Below are 25,280 nucleotides of genomic sequence, written 5' to 3'. Positions count from 1 at the left end.
TGTGCCATAATACTTTCCACCATTCTCCTGTGTATAAACATTTAGGTTATTTCCAACACTTTACATTTACAGGAGACAGTGCTGCAGTCAATAACCTTGTAGCCCGTGCAGATTCAAAGCAAAGGAGCTAGATAATCTTAGGCTGTATAGCAAACTGTGAACCCCTGACGTGGCCATTCCCATAAGGCACCTTCACGTTTGACTCCCCGCTTTCAGACTCTGTGTAGTCATGCCCTGGAAACATGACCAAGCTGCCAGATTCCTTGGAACTCTGGTCACCTCCTAAGTGGGCCCAGTAAACACTTCTCAGCAGCAGCCATTCCCGCTGTTCTAGAGTAGGGGCTTTCACTTCAACCTGCTCTTTCCCAAGTCAACTTTCATGACCTTATTTTCATGTTAGGTTGGTTCCAATCCCTGCCGCCCCACCCCACCCCGCCGTCTTTTCATCTAGCTGAGAGGCTCAGAGATAATAAAAGTCTGTCTCGCAATAGGCTATAGTTCCAGAACGCTGATCTTCCCCAAGGACTCATTCACATGGGAGTTATTCTTTGGGTTTCTTGTTCAAGTATTCTGAATGTTTACTGGCCTATTTAAGCCAGAGCTCCACAATAGGGGCCATAGTGTCCTAAAACGTTTCTGTGAGATGTATCTCCATTCATCTGGGAGAAGATCCATTGGGAATTCACCAAGCTAGCTTAAAAAGGCTAAGAACAAGGGTAATAAATTCTATATTTGTTTTTTAACCCAGATTGATAAGAGGATAAGGTACTATTTTGGGGCCACCTTCAAATTCCTGTTTGCTTAAAAGATTACTCATTTTATGTAAAAGAAAATCTTAATGCACTAATTTTATATACAGTTTTAAAAAAGTATTTAAGGTGCATATTAAATACATCTTTTGGACTTGGACAACCAAAACTAAACAGCAAATATTTTATGTTGTGCTTACTTTTAAGACTAATGACCATAAAGATAAAAGAATTCAACAAGTTTCATGAAGTTAAAGGACATTTTATTTACTGACAGATTAAAAACCGTAACTCCAGGTAGTGCAAAATGCACCACGGAACCCAATTACAAAGAATGGGTGTTAACACACAATGTTTAAGCAATGCTACACTTATTTTTGGCAAAGTGCTGTATTGTTCAATCTGTGTACAAAACTGACCATCTATGAACCAACCAGTATAAAAAATTTCTATAAAAACAGAAAAAAATTTAGACAGTGGCTCAAGAAAACAAGCTGCCATTTATGCATAGATTGATACACAGTATATATCCTAACCAAATGTCCCTTTTGAGTTTTCAAGTTGATGAAAAAAAAAATTTTGTGTCCAGAAACACATTAAGAAGGCACATAATACACTCTACAATACTTTTCAGTCTCCATAACTCATGCCCTGCCATTGAAAAGCGAATGTGTTCACAATTTTACTTGAGAAAAAAAACAAAGCCACTTTTTGTTTTAATAACACACACAAGTATTGATTAAAGTTCAACATCTCTGGAGGAAAACGCAACCAAAAAGCAAGCAAAACCACTCATACACTCCAAGCCTGAAAACACACACATCTAACCTCCCCAAGTACTGGTTTGGTTTTTGAAAGTCCACCTAGAAAACAAATACTAAAACTTCAGGCAAACACAGAGCGAAACTGGGCATTTAACAATTACACAATTTTTAAAAATGTCAAAGAAAATTCTCAATGATATACAAAACATTATCCACTTAAGCTGCCTTCCTCTGAATAGTAACTTTTCCTCCCACATAAAGGATACTGTTGCAAATAAGATATCCTCATCTGTTTCGTTTCTAGTACCTCTTTCTCCACCCTAAACGTTAGTCGGTGTCAAATTTCAAGTGAAATTGGTACATGGCAAGGCTGACACCATTGTATTATGTAAATTTTCTAAATAAAGCATTTTATATAAAATTTTAAGCATTACAGTGAGTAGACAGGGATGCCATTTATATAATATATCAGCATGGCAGATGGCAGTGCAACCATCATGATAGAAGCCCAACTTGTAAAAGAGTTTAACCAATATTTATAGGCCTTATAAAATAAAGATAATTTTAAGGTAACATTACAAACATATACTAGTATCTCCTAGTACAAGGAGCAGTCTCTTAACTGATTCTAAAAACAAAAACTAATACTTGGAAACTCAAACTTTTCCCACTAGTCTATTTAAATGCAAATGTCTATCTTCTAGTTGGAGTCCTTCATTTTTTTTGTTTCCAACTCAAATGAGGAAAACAAAGATACTCTTCTTTGCTCTTTTTTCTTAAGAATATATAAATACAACGTATTTCATTGAAGAGGAAGAGAAATGGCAAAGAAACTCAGATTTCAACAAAGATGAGGATTACAAACCAGTGTACTATACAGATTTGAGAAGCAAAAACAATAGGCTATGCTGAACAGCACTCTCAAGTTTTAAGTAAACTGTCTTCTCACTAGAATCAAAGTACTAACACAACAGAGAAGATATGTAAACAGGAACAGTCTGCATGGGAATTGGAAAAATGTTCAGGAAATTAATATTAAAAAATGGTCTCTGCAATAGGAAGTCAAAAATCCAATCACTTTGCATCTTCTGCAAAAAAATTCCCCACACAACTAACCATGTAAATGCATTGCCACAGAAGATAAATAATGGATGGCTCTAATCTTCAACTTACAGTGCAGTACATAACTCAATTAGTTGAGGAAGAAAAAGTAATAAACATAGGACATATTATAAAACGTTTTATTAACAAAAACAAATTTTGAGAAACATGGTGCATTGTAAAAGTTAAGAAATGCATTCACGAAGCACTGCTTGTGTGCAGCACGTATTCCAGACTTTCACCAAGTAACATTCTGTTATCAGTTTAGAAACAGAGTTACTAAGCTCAGGAGTCTTACTTCTCACTGCTTGAATTTTTAAGAAATATTCAATAAAGCACATTGTAAACCACTAATATTTACAATAGAAAAAATAATATAAGCTCATAATAAAATGCATTTTGGCCATGTTTCAGAGAATATTTAACAGGTCAACATCGTTCTGTGTTATTATTGGCCTTGTGTCCTACACACAGTAGATGCCTAACATCTAATGACCAAGAACTTCAACTGAATTATGTAACCATTTTCTTCAATTTTTACATGTGCCAATACTTTAGACACTGACACAGAAACCACAGTATGACGTCACAGGTGGTGGTGTAATCCTAACCTAGTGACTGAAATTTTTGTTTTCAAGGTACAGAGCATAAAAAGCTAGGTCCAGATAAAGCAAACAAAAAGTCAATAACTGATAAGAGATATGAATGTATTTAAAGTATCAGGAAATCTGAAAGAAAAAGACCATTGCAGTTGTATGTACAAATCTGTTCATGCTGCCAAACAAATTCTCATGGCTGAACTTTTGTAGCTTGTGAGGTACTAACGACTTGCATGCAATATATGAAAAAGAGACCCCATGTATTCGGAGGCTTACATCCTGAAGACATTTAGCTGGTCTATTTTCAAGTTACCAACCTATGACCCTATAACAGACACGATGTAAAACATACACACCTTCATGAAAACTACCTTATCTCCCAACTCTGGTAAACACAAGTAGTAACAAAATAACTTCTAACTCAGTTTGACAAAACTTTACGGACTTGGCCCCTAATTAGAAAACAAATAAATAAAGGGAAAGTCAAAACAGAAGGGGCAATCAGGAGAAAAGGGGGGTCGAGACTTGTTCTAAGGAGACATCCTGGCACTCATTGCAGCCAGTGGAAGAACGACCCAAAACCACCACCCAGCTACACGTCTGACCTCTTCCAACTACCAGTGCTCCAGTCTGGTTGGAAAAGAGCACAGCTCTTCCCTTAAAGTCTTCCAGGGTTCCCTGCATCAAGCTGCTGCAGGGTTATTGAAAAATATAATACTTTACATAGCTATATGCTGCTTTTTTCCTTGAAAATATTTTACAGATGTGTGTATGTGTATTCATTTAATTAGTTGTAGAGAAGATGGAAAAATAAGCTGTTTGATTATGAAGGTGATGCTACTGCTCTGTTAGTAGAAAGTGCTTTGGATTGTAAATGTATTTACTTAATTTCAAAGGAAATTGGTGAGATTGTAGATGGCTCAGCAAAACCCATCACAACTGCTAAAAGAGGAAGTGACTGTCTAGAGGTAAGGAAGAGAGTTTCTCTGTGCTGAGTCAACTGGCCTACATGTGAATCGAACCCTGCACCCTGGCCTCTTTAGCACCAACACTGAAGAACAGCTGTGGCAGAGAAATTGCCTCAGCCTCACTCCATCGCCAGATTCAGCAGAAAGGCCCTTGGAATTTCCTACAAGGTTCAGTTCTGGACAGCCCCACTTCAAATCAGCATACAATCCTCACAGCTCTGTGAGGGAGGTAAGTATCACTACTCCCCTGTTGGTGGAAGAAACAGAGGCCAGAGTGGTTAAAGATTTGCCTGAAGTTAAAACAAAAAAATGAAAAGTCAAGGAAGCCAACCTGTTACTCTCCACTTAGATGCTACAAAAGGCATGACCAGAAATTCCCCCTCACCCTTGCTTGCCACTTGGCAGGACAGGCTCCATGGCAGAGGATTTTTCACTGTATCTGGAAATATAAAGCCTCTTTTCCCATGGGCAAATATGAACATGAATCATGCAAGTGCCTGGACAAGTACTTCTGAATTTACAGCTGATGTGAGGTGGGGAGTGGGCAGAGCTGGCAGGAAGAAATCGAAACAACTTAAATACTGGACTAATGGGTTAGCTATAGACATAAATTTTTCCAGATATAATTTCACAGGTCTAATTTAATCCCTCTGCACGTGAGACAAGTGCTCTTGTCCATGACACCTGTAATGTCTGTACCACGTCACATAGTCACATTGGAATTTGTGAATGCACTGTTCACTAAAGCTTAATGTACCTGAATTCCAAAATAAACTGCATGACTAATCTGAAAAAAAAAACAACCCATACACACAGAAATATATCAAGTTTTCTTTCAAAAGAAAGTCCAGCCATAATTCCATTATATCCATGGCAACTATCACCTGTTAATGCTCGTGTTAGTGTGTAAAAATGTATTCATTATATACAGAAAAGATTATCAAGTACTGGTCAATAAAGTGTATGGCTGACCCTGAGAATAAATTTTTGCTTACTCAAAAGATTAAGTAATACAAAACAAAATGAAATTGAAAGATGCCTCTTCTTGTACTTGGGAAGAAATGTCTTTAAAATGCTAACTCATGTACACTTTAATAGATTTAAAGACATCCCCAAACACCAAACACTGTAATTGTATTGATATGTTTCCAAAAATAGTCTGAAAAAATTTACAAAAAAGTAAATGTTAAGAGCAAGGCATTATGTGATACACAGCATATAAATCTAGTTTTCAAGATAGTGTCTAAACACACTGAATAAAACTATGTGATTGGTCATCAGTTGGCTGTAAAGAGACAACATTTTCATTGTACATATACACACATCCACACACTTATGCACAAACCAAGAGAAAACAACCAACAAAACTTGAAATTCTTAGTAATTGTACTGACGCGGGCAGGGCTGATGAACAACCCAGCCATTGTGCTTGACTTGCCGAGAGTGGCAATCCCTGGTAAGATTTTGGCGACGAAGGCTATTTCTGTTAAGAGACTGTCTTTCACTATGTTCTTTTATCCACTGGGAAGGCCGAAAGCTCTTGGGTTGTTCCAGAAAAGTTGTGTGAGCAGTAAGAGCTGCAACATAGCAATGAATGTGCTGCCCCATTTCATTTTGAGCTTCCACTCTGAAACAGAAAAAAGTGGGGATATATTAAATAACAAAGTATCTTATTAATGAAACTGAAAAAGTTACTTAGCAATTCAATTGCCACACTGTTTATGGTTGAATGCGAGCTTAGTGTCTCATGGCTGACAGATGAGTTTATTATTTTCTGACCACACTGACTGACAGCTGGAGTGTGAGCCAACTTTTAATAGAAATGTGCTGTTTAATCCACAGATGGCTAAGTAGACTATATTCTAAAAATATGCTTTATACTTTGAGTGAATTTCAGTTACAGAGTACATATATTTATATAGGCTTTTCTGGGAGGGGAATTAGCATTTATGAATATCTACATTTGCTGTTTTGCAAATATTATATACTTTAATTCTCACTGTAATCTTAAAAGGAAAATATTTTAATTCCCAAATTTTACTGATCAGAGAGTATTGTGCCAACAGTACCTTCACAGACATTTTCTGTCATAAGTAAAATGTTCTAGGAAGCACACTGTAAATCTGCATTTAACAGCAATACGCATATTCTACTCATTTACCATTTTTCTAGGTCAGAAGCTATGGCTCATTATAGAAACAACTCTTTAAGTTTTTATTTATATCACAACAGGGCACATTTTGGAATAGCATTTACATGGCAATGTTATAAAGACTTTCATAGACCACATAATCTTAAAATATGGCTACACACAGTATGATTATTATATATTTTCTATATAAAAAGCTAATCAAGCAGGATTGATCTAAACTATGTTAATATATAACATGAAGAGGAAGGGCAGTTATACATTCTGCCTAAAATCACTTGAGGAAAACACTATTATCTTTTTATTTATGTATATATTTATTTTAAAAAGCAGAATTAAAGCAGATCACATTAAGAAACTAAGAGAAAGAATATACAGAGTGTGGTTTTTAGGAGGGCGGCCTGTGAGTCCTTCGCCTCCTGTGCAGACTGATAACATATCACAGTCTCAAAGTCGATGTACTTACTGTGTGCCCGAGAGTCCTATAAGCAGCTTTTCCTGGCCCTACAAATGTTAAATGGTGAACTATTAAATCACTAGTATGATTTAAAATGCTATTTTAATTTTACTATTAGGATGTGGTCAACTTTTCTTTATTAAAACTGGTTTATTATGTGTCATTAAAGGCACATATATTACTTAAGATTATGATAGCACATAAACCTTCACAAACAATACTTATAACAAAGGCTAAAATTCAATCAAATGCACACTCCAAAGCCCACTGTAATTACAAATCACCTTATTTTTATGTGCTTCGTGTATTATTTCCGACAATAGACACTATGGAAACAATTTAACTTCTGAAAGACACAATTATTTTTTGCTCAGAAAACGTAGATGCTTACTACATAGCTATCCTCCTAATTTTGGTAACACCTGATTTCTATATTGATTTAGCAGGTCTTATGAGAATTTCAAATCTAAAAATAAGGATGTTAAAAAAATTTTAGTTACTATTATAAAACTATAATATGTGCAGAAAGAATTAATATGAAATTCTTTGTGTTCTTTTGATCCTTTATATATGAGAAAGTACATATTTAACTACCCTATATGTTATATCTATGAGTGCAAAAACAAACAAGGTACAAAAACAACATTCTCACTGCATGGAAACCACAAACACACGACAACCAGATGCAGCACATGGTCCTAGACTGGATGCTGGCTTGGACAAACTAGATGAAATATTCCCGGCATTATTAGGGACATATGAGTGTAGTTTGGGTAGCAGTTAAAGTAAAAATGGCTGGGCACCATGGCATGCACCTATAATCCTAGCAATTTGGGAGGCTGAGGCAGGAGGATCATTTGAGCCTGGGAGTTCAAGATCAGCCTCAGCCTCCCAAAGTGCTGGGATTACAGGTGTGAGCCACCATGCCCAGCCCAAAAAGTTGTATTTTAAATTTTTATTGCAATGCCTGAAACACCTCTTACTAAACTTATAGCACTGAATAAAGTGCCAGTTAAAATAACACTTCCCATCAAAGATCTTACCCAGTATATAGACTGGCACCATGTAGTTATATAAGAAAGTTGTTTTTCATTTTGGTACAAGCAAAATGAAATGAAATATGTTTAGCCTCATAAAAGATCATCTACAACCTTGAAACTTGAGAGTACAGAAAACCCTAGTAAAGTTAACAAATCAATGGGCTACTGGGGCTTTGTTTATATTTGGAAAACAGGAAATAGCAGAAGATATATCCAACGGTCTACACTTAGTGAGTTAGAGCCTGGACAATCCAAAAAGCCCTTTGGATGACAGCATTAACGACAGGAATATTGTGAACTGCTCCAAAGGATCTAAATACACCTGGATTCTTAACCTAAGAGAAAGAATTAAGTTAGTGCCTAATTCCTAAGCACTAGGAGAAAGCTGACCAATAATTGCTTGGGGCAGTAGTCAGGCAGATTAATCAAGACAAAAATTGAAAAATGGGCAAGAGTCCCTTTGTTCAACCCTTTGCTGAGGACACAAGGCCTCATGTACACAAGTGGGTAAAACGGTCAGGAGGTGGTGGAGAAATTACCGGGACTCATTGACATCGGAGCCCCATGCACTGTGGCACCAAGATCCATTGGTGAAGCCCTGACTCAGGCTACAGTTAGATTGAGGGAATATAAAATGTAAGAATTGGTACGATTATGAGAGTTGGAGTGTTTTAACAGGCTTTATGTAAAGAAGCTGTATCTCCTTTACCTAAATATTTTATGGGAATGAACACTGTGTCTGCCCTGGGGGATGTTCCCCCTACCTGGTACTGCGAAACAAAAGGCATGTAAATCCGTCCTTCAAGCAATATTAATTGGACATGTTAAATGGGAACCAGTAAGACTGCCCAAGCCCACACAGTGTAGAATAAAAACTGGAATGCTGGTAGGGACAAGATCTCCGAGAGCCCCATGTGGAATGTAAAAACTGGAGCTTATGGCAAGACTGTGAGCACCTCTCAGCAACTACTACTGGGAATTTGGACTAGAGAATTTCCACCTGAGGGGCATTTACTACCCTTGCTATGGGACATTAACTGAAGCTACCCCTATGACTGAAAGACATACAGTGACCTTGAAACCTGAAATACCCATGATGTCTTGGGTGACATCAGAGAAACATTCTTATAGGGACAGTAGTGCCCAGAACAGTTCCATAATAAAATGGAAATGGTTTATACAGGATCATGCCACCCAGGGAATGCAAGGGAGATATAAGCAGGGAGCCTCTTTTCCCACAAGACTGACTCGAACTGTTTGAGGAACTGCTGGATTCTACTGTCACTTGGACAGTGACTTATAAAAGCTCTAAAGTGACCAACCAAGAGATGCTTGGTTTGTACATGGCAGTTCCAACGTGAACAGATAACATCCTATTTGGAAGGATCCCACTCTGATCAAAGAAGGTAAGAACACATGGGCTCAGTGGGTTGAATTGCATGCTGCTTTCCTCCTAGTGGTGATGGAGGAATTGAGCAGTGGAGCCCCCACTGTTTGGGTTTTTACTGATTCATGAGCAGTGGCCAATGGTCTGGCCACATGGTCAGGCAGAAGGGCAATGAAAACCTGGCCTTTTAAAGGGCTGCCCATATGGGGTGCAGCTCTATGGATGTTTGAGGAGTCCATAAAGTAGGACATGTCGATGCCCATCAGAAGAGCCACCTTCCAGGTTCAGACGGTGACTGGAATTGAAAGCAGATATCCCTGTGGCCTTGAGGTGGTCACCTGGGTCTATGAAATGAGTGGATATGGGGTACTGCCGCAGTGCAGACGGGCTCAGTCTAGGCACATCCCTTCTAGGCACACAATGCCAATAATAACCATTCTGTCTTCCAACAAAAAAGACAGAGACTGCCAATGGCTGTGGGATTGCTGGTGGGAAGGCCCCTGAACAGAGCTGGCAAGTGACAGTAATGCCCACAAGCCTGGGGGGCTACAAATGGCTCTTAACAGTAACAGACACTGCCTCTGGACTGAGCTCCAGAGATACCAGGTGAAAGATGCAAATACTTAAGAGTTCCACAAAAAACAAAACAGATATTGCATGGATTTGGACGGGCAACCATCATTTCTTCAGACCAAGGAACACACTGTACAGTCATAATGTCCAATAATGGGCAGAAAGCTATTCTCCTCAGAGTAATACTAGTTTGATAGAGAAGTAGAAAGGGCAGGTAAAACAGTGGTTGTCTAAATTAGGGGGGAGATAAAAGCATGAACGGCTGCGTTCCACGCTTTCATGAGTGGGTACTCACACTCAACAGGACTGGGACTAAAGCAGTGTCTCCAGTAGGTCTTCCTCCATTTTTCTGGCTGATCTGGGGAAGAGGGGCTGGAAATGATGCTGGGACGACTATGCAATTCTTGCTAAGAGAAGCGCGTACTGGTATTAATATAATGACTATAATTTTTTTTTCTTCCCCACATCACCTCAATTTTTCCCCCTACCCAATGCAGTGGTACTAGGACCAGGGCTGCAATAACAAGTACTAGAGGCAGGAATGATTCCTAAGTAAGAATCTGTAACTATGTTTTTAAATCTTACGTCAGAATTCCTAAGGGCCTGATAGGGGTGGGTTTTGCCTTCACCCCATCTGGCAAAATTGGGGCTAACAGTGAATGTGGCTACATTGCCTGGTGGTAAAGGTTCCCCCCTAGTTCTGCTCCTGTGCAACCTCACCCCATCTGAAGGGGAGTGGGCTGAGGGGGAGGTACTTGCTGGACCAGTATGCTGCCTGCAATCTAGACCAGCACAGTGGCTAAACCTGATGTCCCTTCCAAAGGTGGAAAAGTTCAGGTATAAATAAAGAGGAGGAGGATAAAGGAATGAATAAATAGGTTATGAATTGAGAGAAATCCAATAGTACATTCACACCTCAAAAGAGGCTAAGAGCAAGAGATGACATTGTCTCTAAGCTCAGTTATAGCAAATGCCTGAAAGGGTGAAGCTGTGCTTGTGCCAAGACCATTCCTGCTTTTGGAACCTGATAAGACCAAAGAAACCTGAAAACCTGAGTGGCCTCACCTTGGGAGGCCATATTCATACAACATGATGATGGACTGGATGAACAGCAATGACTGAATGGGATTCCAGTAATGTGCCAGTATCTTTTGAGTTACTCTATATATCCTTTTATTGTAAGGGATCCAAGTGCAAAGACTGGAGGTGGATGTGATATTATGAAACATATATTTGGTCTTCCTAGGTCTCCTGGCATACAAATTCCAAAATCCTTGGAATCTCCAAAGTGGAAAGTGTTTTTTTGTATGCTAATGGTTAACAGATGGCAGGCAGCCCCGTAGGCAGCTTCAGGATAGGATTTGGTCACCGGAAAGACCAAGGCAGGATTAGAGGGTTGGGACCTCTAGCACTCTGCACTCCAACCTCCAGGAAGGGGAGAGGCCCTGAAGGTTAGGCTGATTACCAATGGCCAACGATTCAATCAATCATGTCTATGTAATGAGGCTTCCATAAAAACCCAGAAGTACTAGGTTCGGGGAACTTCCAGATAGCTGAACACCTGAAGGTTCCTGGAGCGTGGTGTACCTGGAGAGGGCATGGAAGCTCTGTACCCCTTCCCACACGCCCTGCCTTAGGCATATCTCCATGTGTTTCCTTTTTAATAACCTTTGTAATAAACCAGTAAACGTGAGGAAGCATTTCCCTGAGTTCCGTGAGCTGTTCTAGCAAACTAATCAAACCCTAGGAGGGGCTTCACAGGAACCCTGATTTTACAGCTGGTCTGTCAGCAGCACAGGTTAAATGACTTGGTGCTTGTGATTAGTATCAGAAGTAGCGGACAGTATTGGGGACTGCCCTTGACCCATGGGATCTGACACTATCTCCAGGAAGACAGTGTCAGAATTGAATTGAATCAGAGGACACCCACAGGGTGTCTGCTGCTAGAAGACTGCTTGCTTGGTGTGCAGGGAAAACCCCCCACATACCTGGTGTCAGAAGTATTGTGTGACTGTGTTGTGAGAGTATAGCAGGAAGAAACTGAGTTTGTTATTCCTATATTCTAAGACAAGGTCTTCAAAGGCTAGGTGTCATTTGATATGACCGAGCTAGGAATACTTAGAAGAAGATAAGTTTTATTTTAAGATATAATATTCTGGTTGAATGATACCCTAGATAATCCAGTCTATAAAGTGTCAGAGTTATATTCTAAAGTACTTAGCAGAAACACCAGTCTTCTATTTCTAGTCAGTAGCAGAATTTTATGAGACAGCTCTCTATTATATATAACTGGGGCTACGCTACAACTAACTTTTTTAAAAATCTGCAATGAACAAGCTTTTCTATAACATTGATCACCTTGTTCACTATGCAAATGCCTTTATAAATCCCTAACAAAATTACTTTTGCATCTGCTAAGAACTTAACTTTGAACTATAGTAGAAATAAATAAAATGCATGCTCAGCAGACCACCCACGGAGTAAAATACTTGCAACGTACCTGGGACTACTTGGGCTGTGAAGTTCATCAGGCCCACAGTTGGCCTCACTGAGACCAGGGCAGGAGTTATGCACAGCATAGACAGACATGCTGGGATGTTCGATGAGAAGGTTTTCCATAGGACTTGTTTCGACCTTGATAGTGGTTAATCCACCTGCAGTAAAACACGGGGGAGGGGTGATAAACCAGCTCTCCTCCATTGGACAGGACTCGAACTGGAGGAAGCAGGAATCACTTGTATCAGCCAAGCATTCAAGAGATGCAGGTAAACAGGAAAAGACTGAAGGGTGGTCAGTAGGTGACTCTTCACTGATGTCATCATCATCATCTTCCTCTTCTTCTGCTGAGAAGCCAGTGCAAGTATCTAGATCGTAGTCCACATTGCAGTTCATATTTGTTGTTGGAGAGTCCCATGGGAGGAATATCATCACATGGAGCCGTCATTGTAAAGCCGCCCATCAAATTCATAGCACAGAAAAAGAAGAGATGATACTGTTAGCTGATGCTCACATTCCTTCCTTTAGTTCAGAAACAAAACCATTTATAGTCACTCATAATGATTATAAAATAATTTCTGAGCACTTGATATGTGTGTGTGTGTGTGTGTGTGTGTGTGTGTGTGTGTGTGTGTGGTGTCACTGTATGGGATGGAGTATGTTGGCTTTGCAGGAATGGTTTTAGGACTGTTTCTCCTCTGCTGAATAAACACATAATGAGCCATATGCGTTCCTGCTTGTCTCACATGAGGGCTCCCTATGAAAGTGCTTCTGATTTGATCAGGCTATGAGAGTTGCAAAACTGGAAAGTCTGACATTAGTCAATTTCACTGACTTATCTGGCACAGGATGTTTCCTGCCATTTTTTTAGACAAATTCTTGTTTACTTTTAAGGGTTAAAAACCTTCAGTTACTGGTTTACTTATGCAAAAACGGAGAGGCAAGAGTTTCCACTCTCACTGTGAAAATTAACCAGAGTATACCTTACCTATGAAGTCAACAAGAATCCATTCATCATCTTCTTTCTCACTAAATTCTGGTTGTTGGTTGGAAGAAGTATTGACTTCACCCACAAACATTTTATTCAGCCTCTGGAACATTGTTAAGGCAAGACTGAGACTCTGGTTGGGTGTCTTCACAGCTGAGATTTCAAAATCTTGTCTTCAGTTGGCCCGAGGGTACTGACAGGAGATTAAAGTGCACAGGGTGCTTATTCAACTTAGGTGAACAGCAAGAAGAGTCATTATCCCTAAAATAAAACAGAAAAGGGAGCTCATTTAAAAATCAGCATATACTTTTATGTATGTATGTTGTAAGTACATGCACACACACATACCCTTGGAAGCAAGCATATGCCTCAGCCTACATTCTACACGTATTTCTTTCTACAGGAGTCAAACACAAGAAATGCAACATGTAAATATCTTAAAATGGGAAATAAAAGGGAAAGAGTTGTTCTTTTTCACATCTGTGCTTTTATAATTAAGTGGTGAATCTGAATAATGTATTTCTAACTGCAATATCTCTTTTCTGGAAGTAGATGAGTAAGAACTAGATATTAACGCACTTGCTGTATGATATTCAACTGAAGTCTTCCAATGGACCCACTGCCCGGTGACCCTCATCTTGACCTGGCTCACTTTCCCTTCTGCTCTCTATTTCTTGTCTATGGCTGTAAGCACACCTAATTGCATTTAAAGTCTGTAAGTACAGCATACTTCGGCCTTCTAAACAATTCCTACAGCTGGCACGGAGAAATTTACACCATAGAAGACTGAGTTTGGCAGCACCTACAACTGGAAACACCACTCCAGTGTGGTGGCTCAGCAGGTGGGTGCTGGAATCAGTGGCCCTTGGTTCAAATCCCAGCTTAGCCACTCACTCATTATATGAGTCAGGAAGTTACAGGGCTTCAGATGACAATAGTTCCTACCTCAGGTAGTTCTGATGAGTTCTAAATAAGGAACTCCAGCCTTGATCTTATTGCACAGTTCCAGATTTATGTATCCATTTCTACCTGGTTACCTGATGGGCATATCAAATTGAACACATACCAAAAATAACTTAATTCTTTCCCTACAAATTTGTTCATACACATCCCCTCTCAGTAAGCAGCAGCACTCAGCAGTTATTCAGACTAAAAACCTAGCAGTTATCCTTTTTATTTTTTTTAAGAGATGGAGTCGCACTCTGCTGCCCAGGCTGGAGTGCAGTGGCATGATCATAGCTCACTGCAACCTCCACCTCCTGGGCCCAAGTGATCCTTCCACCTCAGCCTCCAGAGTAGCTGGCACTATAGGCATGCATCACCATGCCCAGCTAATTTTTAAAATTTTCTTGTAGAGATGTGATCTTGCTACATTACCCAGGCTGGTCTTGAACTACTGGCCCCAAATGATCCTCCACCCTCAGACTCCCAAAGAGCTGGGATTATACCACATCCCACCACCCTTGACAACTTCTGCACCCTCCCACTAACCCCTCATCTAAACTATCAGGAAATCCTATGGACTCCAGCTACACAGGCAGCTCGAATCTGCCTACTTCCCTCAATTCTAATTTAAACTCTCGTCCTAGTTTAAGCCAATCTATTGTCCCTCCAGGACTTTGCCAAAACCACAACTCGGACAGTCTCTTTGATGCTACTCTTGTTAAATGAGACAGTGCAGGGAATAGACTTAGCAAGGTACTTGGCACAAAGTCCTCAATCCAGGCCAGCTATTCTCCACACATTTACCAAGCACCTATGGTGCATCAAGCATAGCTCTGAACACAGGGGAGAGAGCTGTGAACCAGGCCCTCCCACAGGCGAGTGTAACAAGCCGGGGTGACGCATGCTACAGAAGTGGTAGTGCCAGGTGCCCCTCACACTACCTGAGCATACTCCTGCCATAAATGACTTTTAGTTTTGAGTGATTGAGAAAATCGGGAATGGAGGAAGGGAGAGAAGGAACACCATGGAAGCCAGCAGATGAGTGAGAAAAGGGCACCTGTGGTACCACTCTAGGTCCAGACGGAGGGTCAGATCCTGCAGAGCCTTGTAAGCCAGAAGAAAGGAGAGGGAAAAGTAAAACCAAGGAAAAAACCACCCAGGTTTCTGGCTTAGCCAAATGAGGGGACGATGGGACCATTTAGGGGTACAGAAATGAATACTGCGGAAAGTATAGGTTGGAGTCATTTCAGACATGCTGAATTTGGGGAATGTGCAAGATGATGCAGCTGGAGATGTCTGGCAGGCCGCTGAATACAGAGCCTTGGGACTGAGGAGTACGGTCTCAGCTGGGGGCACAGATCTGGGAGCTGTTGACACAAAAGGGGTGAAAAAAAAAACCATGGATGAGATCACCCAGGGCTCGTAAAAAGCATCTCACTAATCAACACTTTTTATCACAAGCATCAGCCTTGAATCCACAATTTCAGACTCCTGACAGTTCACTTTTAAAACCTCCTTTAGCTGTAGAAGTTGCTGAGTCTGTAGCAACAAGACTCCTGGTTCAATCCCTAGTGTGTAAACTGGACTGCTACAATTGTTTGGCACACTACTACGAGAGTAAAACATTTCAAAGAAATGACATTAGAACACTTTTGTGGTCACAATTCATCATCTTCAGCCATTAATTATTAAAAGCGGGTAAACAGGAAGTGTCACTTGCATAACCAGTCTTTCTGAAACCTTTTGGAAAGCAACATAGCCAGATCATGAAGGCTGGAGCTCTAGTATGAGAATTCAAATTCAGCTTTATGTTTCATGTAAGAGAAATGACAAGAAGAGTGGACTGTATAGCTAGTTCGCTTGACCCACTGTGGTGTGATAGTTACATCGCAAAAGATGAGCTATCACGAGGTCTGATGTAAATAAAGGTTTTGAAGGATACAAGCTAGGAGGGAAAAAGATATTTTCAAAATCTTTCCCCATTTCTCTTAAGTGGTGGAGACAGATATTGGCACCAAGTACAATTCTGTGTCAGCTGAGACAGTTGAGAGAATCATCCCAATTCTCCAGGGCAGTGCTGGGCTCTGGCCCTGCATCAATCAGCTAAGCAGCCAGAGCCACAGGTTGGGGAGGGGAGAACACCACAGGGGAACCCTTGCTCATCCTGGATGAGTGCCTTGTCCCCTGCTGTGATGCTGCATGAGAGGAAGGCATTGCCACCCAGGCCAGATAAGCAGCAACTACAAGGCAGGAGTCATTGCTGGGCAGCTACTGGGTTCCCAAGCACAAACTGCCCCCTCTGGCCACAGCACAGACCCTCCATTATGCCTGGAATATATGCAACTCTGCTCTAGAAAAGACTCCTCTAGAGTAGCTCTCTAAGGAGCAGCACAACCCAATGCTCTTTTGGTTTCCTAATGTCAGAGGATGCCTCCAGATCTCCTATGTCTCTGCAAGGACAACCAACCTCAGGTAGGCAGAGTATTCAGAAGCCCAGGCAGGCGAGGGAAGAGCTCATCCTTCATCTCACCTGAGTCACTGCTGGTATTTACAGGGCACACCTGCTGACACTCTGTGGGACGTACTCACAGTGGAGTCCTTGGGAAGACGTGGAAGGAGCACTGATCTGGGCATAAGCAGAATTCTGGCTCTGGCTCTATCATAAGTGGCTGCAGCTACACAATTTGCCCTTCGGAGCCTCAGTCTCTCAGAAAAGCGGGAAGACTGTGCTGGATTTGCCTCTTCACTCCCTTTACCCACAAACTTCAAGCACAAAGAAGTGAGGTTGGTCTATGTAAAGTTCCCTTGGCCCTGCTTTCTATAGGTGTCCCAAAAGACAAGGGGCTGTTGGAGAGATCCCCCACCATATGCTAAAACTGTCCAATGAGGTAGCCACTGGGCACATTAGAAAAACAAACACTTGAAATGTGACTAACGTGACCGAGAAACTGAATTAATTTTAATCATTGAAATTTAAAAGTTGATAATTAAGTCAATTTTTGGAAAACTTTCAAGTACGTTTGGAATAAACTAGGGTATGTGAAACTACTTTTTCACCTGTAAATTTTATGACATTTAAATATAAATGAAAATTTTATATCTGAAATAAGATGTGTTATATGGGTAAAATACACACTGAAATGCAGTTCAAAGACTTAGTATCCCCCCAAAGAATGTAAAATATTTCATTAATAATTTTTAGATTGATTACATGTTGAAACAATAATTTTGAACTATTAGGTTAAATAAAATTAACTTTATATGTTTCCTTTCCCTTTTTTAATGTGGCTACTAAAAAATTTAAGCATACATGTGACTCACATTATAAACTTCTGTTGGACAGGGCCGTTCCAGAAAAATATCCCTAAAATTTTAATGGCCTATACTTCTATGGATGACCCAGAGACTGTCCCTGCCCAGTCACTACTACTCTTAACCTTGGTCCTGCCCAGGGATGGAGGTTCCCAGTGGGACTGCTTCTACGTGGAGCTGAAAGGCAAAGCAAAGAGCTTTAGACTTCTCTCCTTCCTACACGGTCACTGACTTTAATAATCACAACTCTAGGACAATGATAAAACTAAAATGAAAATTCCAGGGAAAGCATGTGTCCTAAGAGGACAAATTTACAAATACAGCTCCGAAATTTAGCAAAGAGGCAGTGGCAAAGAAGGCTAGCTGGGGTAATGCTGCTGTTCCCTGAGGCACCTGCAAGCTTTCAGCTGTAACCAACCTTGGCCTAGCCGTCTCCCTGATGGAGAAAAGAAACAAAGTGTTTGGGCCCAAGCATTATCAAGAAGGCAGCTTTGTCCCTGTTCTGCTTGACTCAAAATATCTCCACCTCCTCCCTTTTAAAAATAAATTATGTCTTTTTCATTATTAAGTGGACAAAACTACATTATAAAAAGTTTCGAAAATCAATAAGGAAAATAGGTATTATTCCATTGCCTTGTTGCAATATTGTTAGATACTGGTGCATTTTCTTCTAGTTTTTTCTTCTACATATAAAGGTTTCTTTTTATCATAGTTGTAGTCTACTGAATGCACAATTTTGTATCTTGCATTGTTACTTAACATTTTATCATCAATGTTTTTCACATTATTACATGAGTGGAGATGCTTAGTGGGCAAAGAAAGGTGACTGAGTTTAATACTCATGGGAAAGAGCAGTCTGCTTTCAGAATTTAGAAAAGAAGTTGTTACTTTGAAGATCTTGTTAGTATAATTTATTTTCTCAGTTTAAAGATAGGTAGCCCACCAAGAGGCCATATGTTGTGGTACCTAAAGACCAGTCTGGGGTAGCCTGCTCTGTTTGAAATCTTGGCTCTGCTACTAGCAACCTGTGTGAATTCAGGATATTTAGTTAACATCTTGGTGCCTGTTTTCTCATCCTTAAGATGAGAATGATGGTTATAATACCTACTTCATAGTGCCAACATGAGGCTTAAGTATACATCACTTAGCATAGCAAGCACTCAGTAAATATTAACTACAAGTTCCTTCCAAGCTAGTTGTGAGACTGTAAGCAAGTCACTTAGCATCTTTAGGTCTGGGTTTCTTCATCCATAAAATGTCTACATAATAATCAAAGCTACAATATACTGATTGCTTATTGTATGTGACAGGGCCTTGAGGTACTTATTTTTCCCATTTTACTGATGAGGCAACTGAGGCTCAGAAATTAAGTAACTTGCTCAAAGTGACAGCTGGTCAGGGTGGGGCCGGCATTAGAACATAAGTCCATCTGATTCCAATCCCTTGCTCTTCCCTGCACAGGATCTCTCAGGCTCCCAGCCTCAACTCCAGTTCTAAGAACCTAAGAAAATAGCACCTTTTAGTTGGTTTTGGCTGCCAGCAGGTGGCTCCAGAAAACATTTTTAAATTAAAAAAAACCCCACAACTTTGATGATCTGACTTCTAAATATGTGTACAGTCGTGCCTCCTTGACAGCTTCAGCATATCAGATGGCTGAACTAACACACCTTCATTGAGAAACTGCCTCAAAACGATCTTTCTCTTTATATCCTAACTTCTCCCACTACTTTAAAAAATAAATATGCTGATTCAACTAATTTAAAATCAATTTTGAACTGCAGAAAAACCAAGCCAAGAAAGTTGTCTTTGTTTGGTCCACTCCTACCCAGTCTATTCAACTAGTTTACAAGGGAGGTTGTTCCCCCAGGGACCCACTACTGTCTGCCCAGAAGGCTGAATGACAGTGGACAAAGACAGCAATAAGTGGTAATTCATAGCCTGTTACCCTTGAATTTTGAAAGCAGGGCCATTCCCAAGAGACACAGGAGGGAGCAACTGCAGAAAAGAACAAAAGATAGGAGAGAAAACAAGAGACCTTGGTCACAGAAATGAGTAAGGTCCTGGTTCCAGGCTGGAGCCTTTGAAAAGTATGCTGCCAATTCAGAATTATAGTGATTGCGACTTAAAATCCAAAGCTTCCCAGTGTTTTTCACATCTGCAAATGAAAAATGTATTTCAATTACCAAGCTAGGGACTTCAGGATCTTGGGGCACTCATAAGGACCTCGGTTCAATGACCCCAAGGGTCACATTTTTTCCCTTTTCCCCAAAAGTATGTTTGCATTCAGAAAAAGCTTTTAGCAAAGATGCCCAACTTCTTGGGAGGTACAGATGTAAACAGGCTCTTTCTTATTCTAAATTGGAATTAACATACCAAGCAGACACAATCAGGAAATACAATCAAAACAAAGAATCCCCACGTAAAATTCACCGGCAACTTTGAAATAGAAAACACTATTTTCTTTTAATTGGCTGTGTGGCCTTGAGTAAGTTACTTAATTTCTCTGTGCCTCGGATTTCCTATCTATAAAATAACTGGGACTACTTTAGAGAGTTATTATGAGACTCAACTGGGATAATGTACGTAAAGCCCCAAGCATAGTATATGGCGCATACTAAGCGCTCAATGAGCCCAAGTGATCAAAATGATTACGATTTAATTTTTAACGGGAAAGTAAAGTGCTCTTTCCACAGGTGCAACCTCCAATAGCGATGCGTAAGATCAAGTCGGGTGGAGGAACAGGCAACGGACAGGCGGTCACTCAGGCGGGGGCGGTCGCCGGGTAACGGAGCAGGGTCCCCGCCGCCGCGGGGCCTCCTGCGCTACCGTGCGCGGCCCTGCGCTGGGGGGCAAGCAGCGGGGACACGGGCGCAGGGCGGGGGCAGGCACCGGGCCGAGAGCCCAGACGCCGCTGCCTTCGAGCGATGCGTCCCGAGCGGCGGCCGCGGGCGCTCGTCCTGGAGCCGGGAGCCCCGGGCCGAGTCCCGGGCGGGCAGCCCCATCCAACGGCCGAGTGCGGGAGGAGGAGGCGTGGAGGGGAGCGAGGAGGAGGAGAAAGAGGAGGTCCCGCCGTGGCCAAGAAAACAGGCCACGCTCGGGGGAGGAGGCAGAAACCAAACACCCAACCGCCGCCCAGCGCCGGGGCTCGGCCGGGCCCGTGTCCGCGCCGCCGCCGCCCACACCGCGGGCCGCGGGGACCGCCGAGGGCCGGCCGACGGGGTGGGCGGCCCGGCCGGCGGCGCCGACACCAAGAAGCAGCGAGCAGCGCGGAGAGCGCACAGCCGGAGCCCCGAGGGCAGGGCGCGCGGCCCGACCCGCCGGGCTCCGGGGCCCCGGACGCCCGCCCGCCAGCCCGCACTTACGTGGGCCCGAGCCGCCGCGGGGATGCGCGAAGGAAGCGGCCGCCCGGCTCGGCGGGGGAAGGCGCGGGCCGGCGCGGGCTGCTGAGGTAGCGGCGGCCGGCCTGGGCCGCGCCTCGCTCGGGTCCCCGGACGGCGGGCGCGGAGCCGGCTCCAGCCCTCCCGGTGTTGCGCGCTGGCCGGCCCGTCCAGGTCCTTTTGTTGTTGTGCGGCGCCCGCAACAGCTGATCGCCCGCTCCGCCCGCCGTCGGGCCCGGCCGCCCCGCCCCGGGGCCGCGCCAGGCCCGGCCCCACCAATCGGCGGCGCGGGCGCCCCGGGGCCGCCCTGCGAGAGGTTGTCACTAACGCACGTGACCTGGCGCCCGGCCCGGCGACGCTCTCAAGTCAGAAACAAGCCCGGGCAACAAAAGCTGGGGCGAGCGGAAGGGCGGGAGGGAAGGGGCGCAGGGGGACCCCAGACGTGGGAACCGGCAGGGGCCAGGCGGGAGGGACGGCTGCGGGCAGAGCAGAAGGAAGAGCCCACCCGTCCGCCCTCAGCGGGCCCTTTGGCTGTGTGAGGAGTCCAGAGTTTGGGGCATCAGGAACAGTTTTTCCTGTCCTGTAAGAGGGCAGTTAAGGACACGGGGAGTGATGGGGCTAACGCCTCCAAGGGCCCCACTCTGGCCGGTGGAGCAGTAAACCCGTAGACTGGGTGCTGGACGGCGGACCCGCCTCTGGCCTTCCTGGGAATGAAGGTCTGGGCTCCTGACACAGGGGATAGCGGTCCACTCCATCCCCTTTTTAAAACCAGGAGCCGGGCCCCACCTGCTGTGGAAACCAACAGTGGGAGCTGACCGAGCTTGCCTCCCAGGCTCGGGATTCTGCCCGTGGGCGAGGCAGAAGAGGCCATGGGACTAGGCCTGCAGGCAGAGCAGGCTGTACCCCCAGGGCCCTTTGCTCCAGCAGGCAAGAAGAACCCTGCATGAAGAAGAGCTGGGAGAGCTGCTCCTTCCCCCGGCTGTGCAGCTCGGCTCTGGTGTGACACGAGGAATTATGACCTCTATTCTGTTCACATACGTGCAAACTGGACATTCACAGGGGCCTGCCTACTCACCAGGTTATTTATAGTGAGAAGGAAATGAGACAGTGGGGTTGAAATTGTTTTGCAAACCAAAGTCCTGTACACATATAGGTGGACTAACTGTGTCTGGCAAAGGCAAGGGAGTCATGTTGCTGCAGATCAGCTCTCATGTGCATCCTGTTTGGACTGGGGTGAAATTTTCTGACCCAGGGTGAAATGTATAGGGGTATGTCTATCATACATTACAGAGGCTGAAAGATACATTCTGAACCTCACAAGAATCCTGAGGTCAGTCCATTTCCAACAATACTGGCTTTAAGGGATGTCAACTGAAGTGCAGGGAATTGTCTGACACCCAGGAGTAACGATCAATATGGTGGTCATTTGGCCTTATCTTGGGAGGTGGAGCAAGGCTGTAACTGTGGACTACATAATCTCACAGAATTGAACACAATTTGGGTTTTATTTATTTTTTACATTTTTTAAAAGTTTATATTTTAATTTTAATAATATTTTTAAAAGCCTGGTGGTGGCCGGTCACCAACAAGGGGCAGTCCCCCGCTGACCCCCCCGCCCCCCCCCCCCCCCCCGCTGGAGCCCCCCTCAACCCTCGGGAGAAGGAGGGGCGGAGGAGGAGGGAGCCCTGGTGGAGGGGTTAGGAGGCACGGGGGGCGGGGTGTAAAAGATGGAGTCCTCCGGGCGGAAATGCCACACTTTGGATTTTAGGTTTTGGCAAATTAGTCATGCTGTGGTAGGAGCCCCCATGGTCTCGTGTTTCTCCTCAGGAATCCACGAAGAGACCTTTCAGAACCAAGGTATGATGATAATTATAAGGGTCTAATGTTTTAAAAGTCAAAAAGACCTACCTTTTTTATCATAGTTAAAGGCAACATGTGAAAGCATACAACCTTGTTATGATAAAACAAGCAATGTGAGGTAGATGATGTTTCGAAAGATGGCCACAACAATATCTCCTTCATCAAGAAGTGGAGTCTACTTTTCCTCCCTTTATACCTGGGCTGGCCCTGTGACTGCTTTGACCAACAGAATGTGGCAGAAAGAATGTTCTATGACTTCCAAGCCTGAACATTAAGCAAACCTGATAGCTTCTGCTCTGCACTCTGGGAAAAGCCAGCCACCACTTAAGGAGAGACCACCATGCTGTGAGGAAGCCTAAGCTAGCCACGAGAGAGGCCACGTAGAAAGAGAGAGAGGCCTGGCCAGCCCATAGCTCTTCAGCTCATCCCAGCGGAGGTACCAGACCTACGAGTGAAGAAGCCCTCTAGGAAGTTCCAGCCCCAGCAGACACCATATAGAACAGAGATAAGCCATCTCCACTGAGCCCTGCCAAAATCGCAGAACTACAGACAAATAAATGATTGTTGTTTTAAGGGACTAAATGTTGGAGTAGTTTTTAAAGCAGCAATAGATACCCAAAACACAAAGCTAACAGAAATGCCCATCACGGATCAACCATCTCTAAATTCCACAAAGTGGAGTTTTTGTGACCAAAAAAAAAAAAAAAATACATCTTATCTCAGAAGTCATTTGCTTTCTGTTTACTCTCCTGCTGATTTATAATCTTCCCACCTGGTGCTTGTTTATACCAGAGGTGTACCAAAGAGGCAGTGGGGTAGGGCAGGATAGGAGAAGTCTGCCCCTGTGAGGGAGGAGTAATTTACTACTGACATTGTTTGGAACTGTTGGAGCATGATAACAATAAAAAGCAGACTGATGTTTAGTCAATTTTATCATTGTTTTAAACTTCTCTACAGACAAAAAAAAAAACACCAGTTCTCTGCCTACTGCCCGCACCTGGGATGGATCACTCCCACAGCCTCCCTCCTTGGGATGCCACTGGTTTACATAAATACATGCAGTGAGACTCAGGAGTAATGTCATCTTCGCAGCGCAGAGCTGTCTGAACACATCCAAACTGTCAAATCACACAACTGCAAACCAGCCTCTCATCTGTTGGCTGACAAAGACCCAGCCAGGTTCCCTGCCTGGGCAGACCCAGTGAATCCAACCATCCTTTAATTCACAGTATAATTCTTAGCATGTTGCCATAGTACCCACTTCCAGGCTGACCCCCTGCTGTGGGGGTGACCCTTTCCCCATCTGTCAGAGTCCTCCTGTCTGTTTTCCATGGAGCTCAATACACTCCCTTATCTACCCTAACAAAAGGGATTCAACCTCAAGTTTTGTTCTGAAGGCTCACAGGGCAAAACCACATTCATGCCAACATCGAGATAGAATGCAGCTAATGCCCCTGCCTCCTGCTTCCCAAAGCAGGCTGTGGCCATCACCCTGCCAGTTGCTTCGAGGCTGCTAAAGAATGTTGTTTTCTACCAAGCCATGGGATGGCTACTCAGGGCAGCCTCAGAACACAAAGCGACAAATCATCCAGTCTGTACTGAGGAGAACCCCAAGTGAAGTCCACTTAGGTCATTTTCAGCTTATCCAACAATAAATAGGGTCTGCTGAACTTCTACTATGGGCCCAGTATGTTGCCAAGTGTCTGAGAACGACAGAAGAATTTTTGTTTCATTGTATTTTAGAAGAACAATGACTTGGAATTCCAGTGAAATCTGTTGTCCTAAGAGAAGGGAAGAAAGGATCTGTCTGAATCTCCAGAAAGCCTGGGACAGAAGGAAGCAAGATTTAGTGAACTCTGCTTTCTGAAATAAAAACAGAAAACAGAAATCTAACTGGGTTGCCAGTTGATTCCTCCTCAGGAAGGAGTCATGAATTATTCCAGAGCCATAAGTGTAATAGCTTTTCAAATCCCTGCATCCTTTGTGACTTCCGTTTATTAGTTTTCTCAACCCTATTTCCACATGGTGATTAGAAATAAGGCCCTTAAAATAAAAAGGATCTGTGTGCTGGCTGGGGCACTGTACTCAGCAGCCAGTGCTGGGGAGAAAAGCCCTCAGGAGCTGTGGTAGCACATGCTGGATTGTGACTGACTGATGCTTGCTCTAGGCCTAGAGTGCTTTCTCTGGTTTCTGTAAAGTCCTCACTTTAAAGACTTTTTAGTCTCTGGATGAGTGCACAGATAAGAACTCAATTATTTAGAATTACATTAAAACTTACCCTTACAGCAGAGCAGAAAGCAAAGTCACCCCATAAAGGATACGGTCTAGGTACGTGACATAGACTGTCCCTCCATGCACCAACCCAGCCACAAAGAGCCATGGAGAGACCTGCTATGTGGGGCAGACCTGACTTGGTCCCAGGGCGGTTGTCAGAAGTTAGCTGAGGTGAGTGAGCAAAGGTCTTTTATAACTGCCCCACATACTGCTACTGCTGGGTCACTGTCCAGCAGTTCAC

The 25,280-nt window shown here is 43.1% G+C and overlaps 1 protein-coding gene across 2 annotated transcripts; it reads right to left on the bottom strand.

Annotated features, from left to right (window-relative positions):
- Window positions 1-995: 995 nt before the first annotated feature.
- TP53INP1 (tumor protein p53 inducible nuclear protein 1) lies at window positions 996-21,142 on the bottom strand. Of its 2 annotated transcripts, XM_045560738.1 has the most exons (5): window positions 20,891-20,981; window positions 13,272-13,532; window positions 12,288-12,651; window positions 6,797-6,834; window positions 5,719-5,808 (listed from the first exon to the last, which is right to left on the bottom strand). In XM_045560738.1, exons 2-4 carry the CDS (start codon window positions 13,381-13,383, stop codon window positions 6,813-6,815), a joined length of 498 nt encoding a protein of 165 aa, XP_045416694.1. In that variant the 5' UTR covers window positions 13,384-13,532; window positions 20,891-20,981; the 3' UTR covers window positions 5,719-5,808; window positions 6,797-6,812. The 2 variants fall into 2 exon arrangements, with proteins under 2 accessions (XP_045416693.1, XP_045416694.1); XM_045560737.1 differs by lacking the exon at window positions 6,797-6,834 and having other exon boundaries at window positions 996-5,808; window positions 20,891-21,142.
- Between the last annotated feature and the right edge of the window lie 4,138 nt (window positions 21,143-25,280).

Source organism: Lemur catta, chromosome 9 (assembly GCF_020740605.2).
Source record: "Lemur catta isolate mLemCat1 chromosome 9, mLemCat1.pri, whole genome shotgun sequence".
NCBI classification, from domain to species: Eukaryota; Metazoa; Chordata; class Mammalia; order Primates; family Lemuridae; genus Lemur; species Lemur catta.
Note: the sequence above shows the minus strand (reverse complement) of the source record. Positions and strands in the feature narration are given on the sequence as shown.

Coding starts and splice junctions, on each gene's coding strand:
- TP53INP1 (XM_045560737.1), bottom strand. CDS start 13,383: ATGTTCCAGAGGCTGAATAAAATGTTTGTGGGTGAAGTCAATACTTCT. Junction 12,652..13,271: donor GATTCTTGTTGACTTCATAG/GTAAGGTATACT, acceptor ACTACGATCTAG/ATACTTGCACTGGCTTCTCA. Junction 5,809..12,287: donor CACAGCCCAAGTAGTCCCAG/GTACGTTGCAAG, acceptor TTTCTGTTTCAG/AGTGGAAGCTCAAAATGAAA.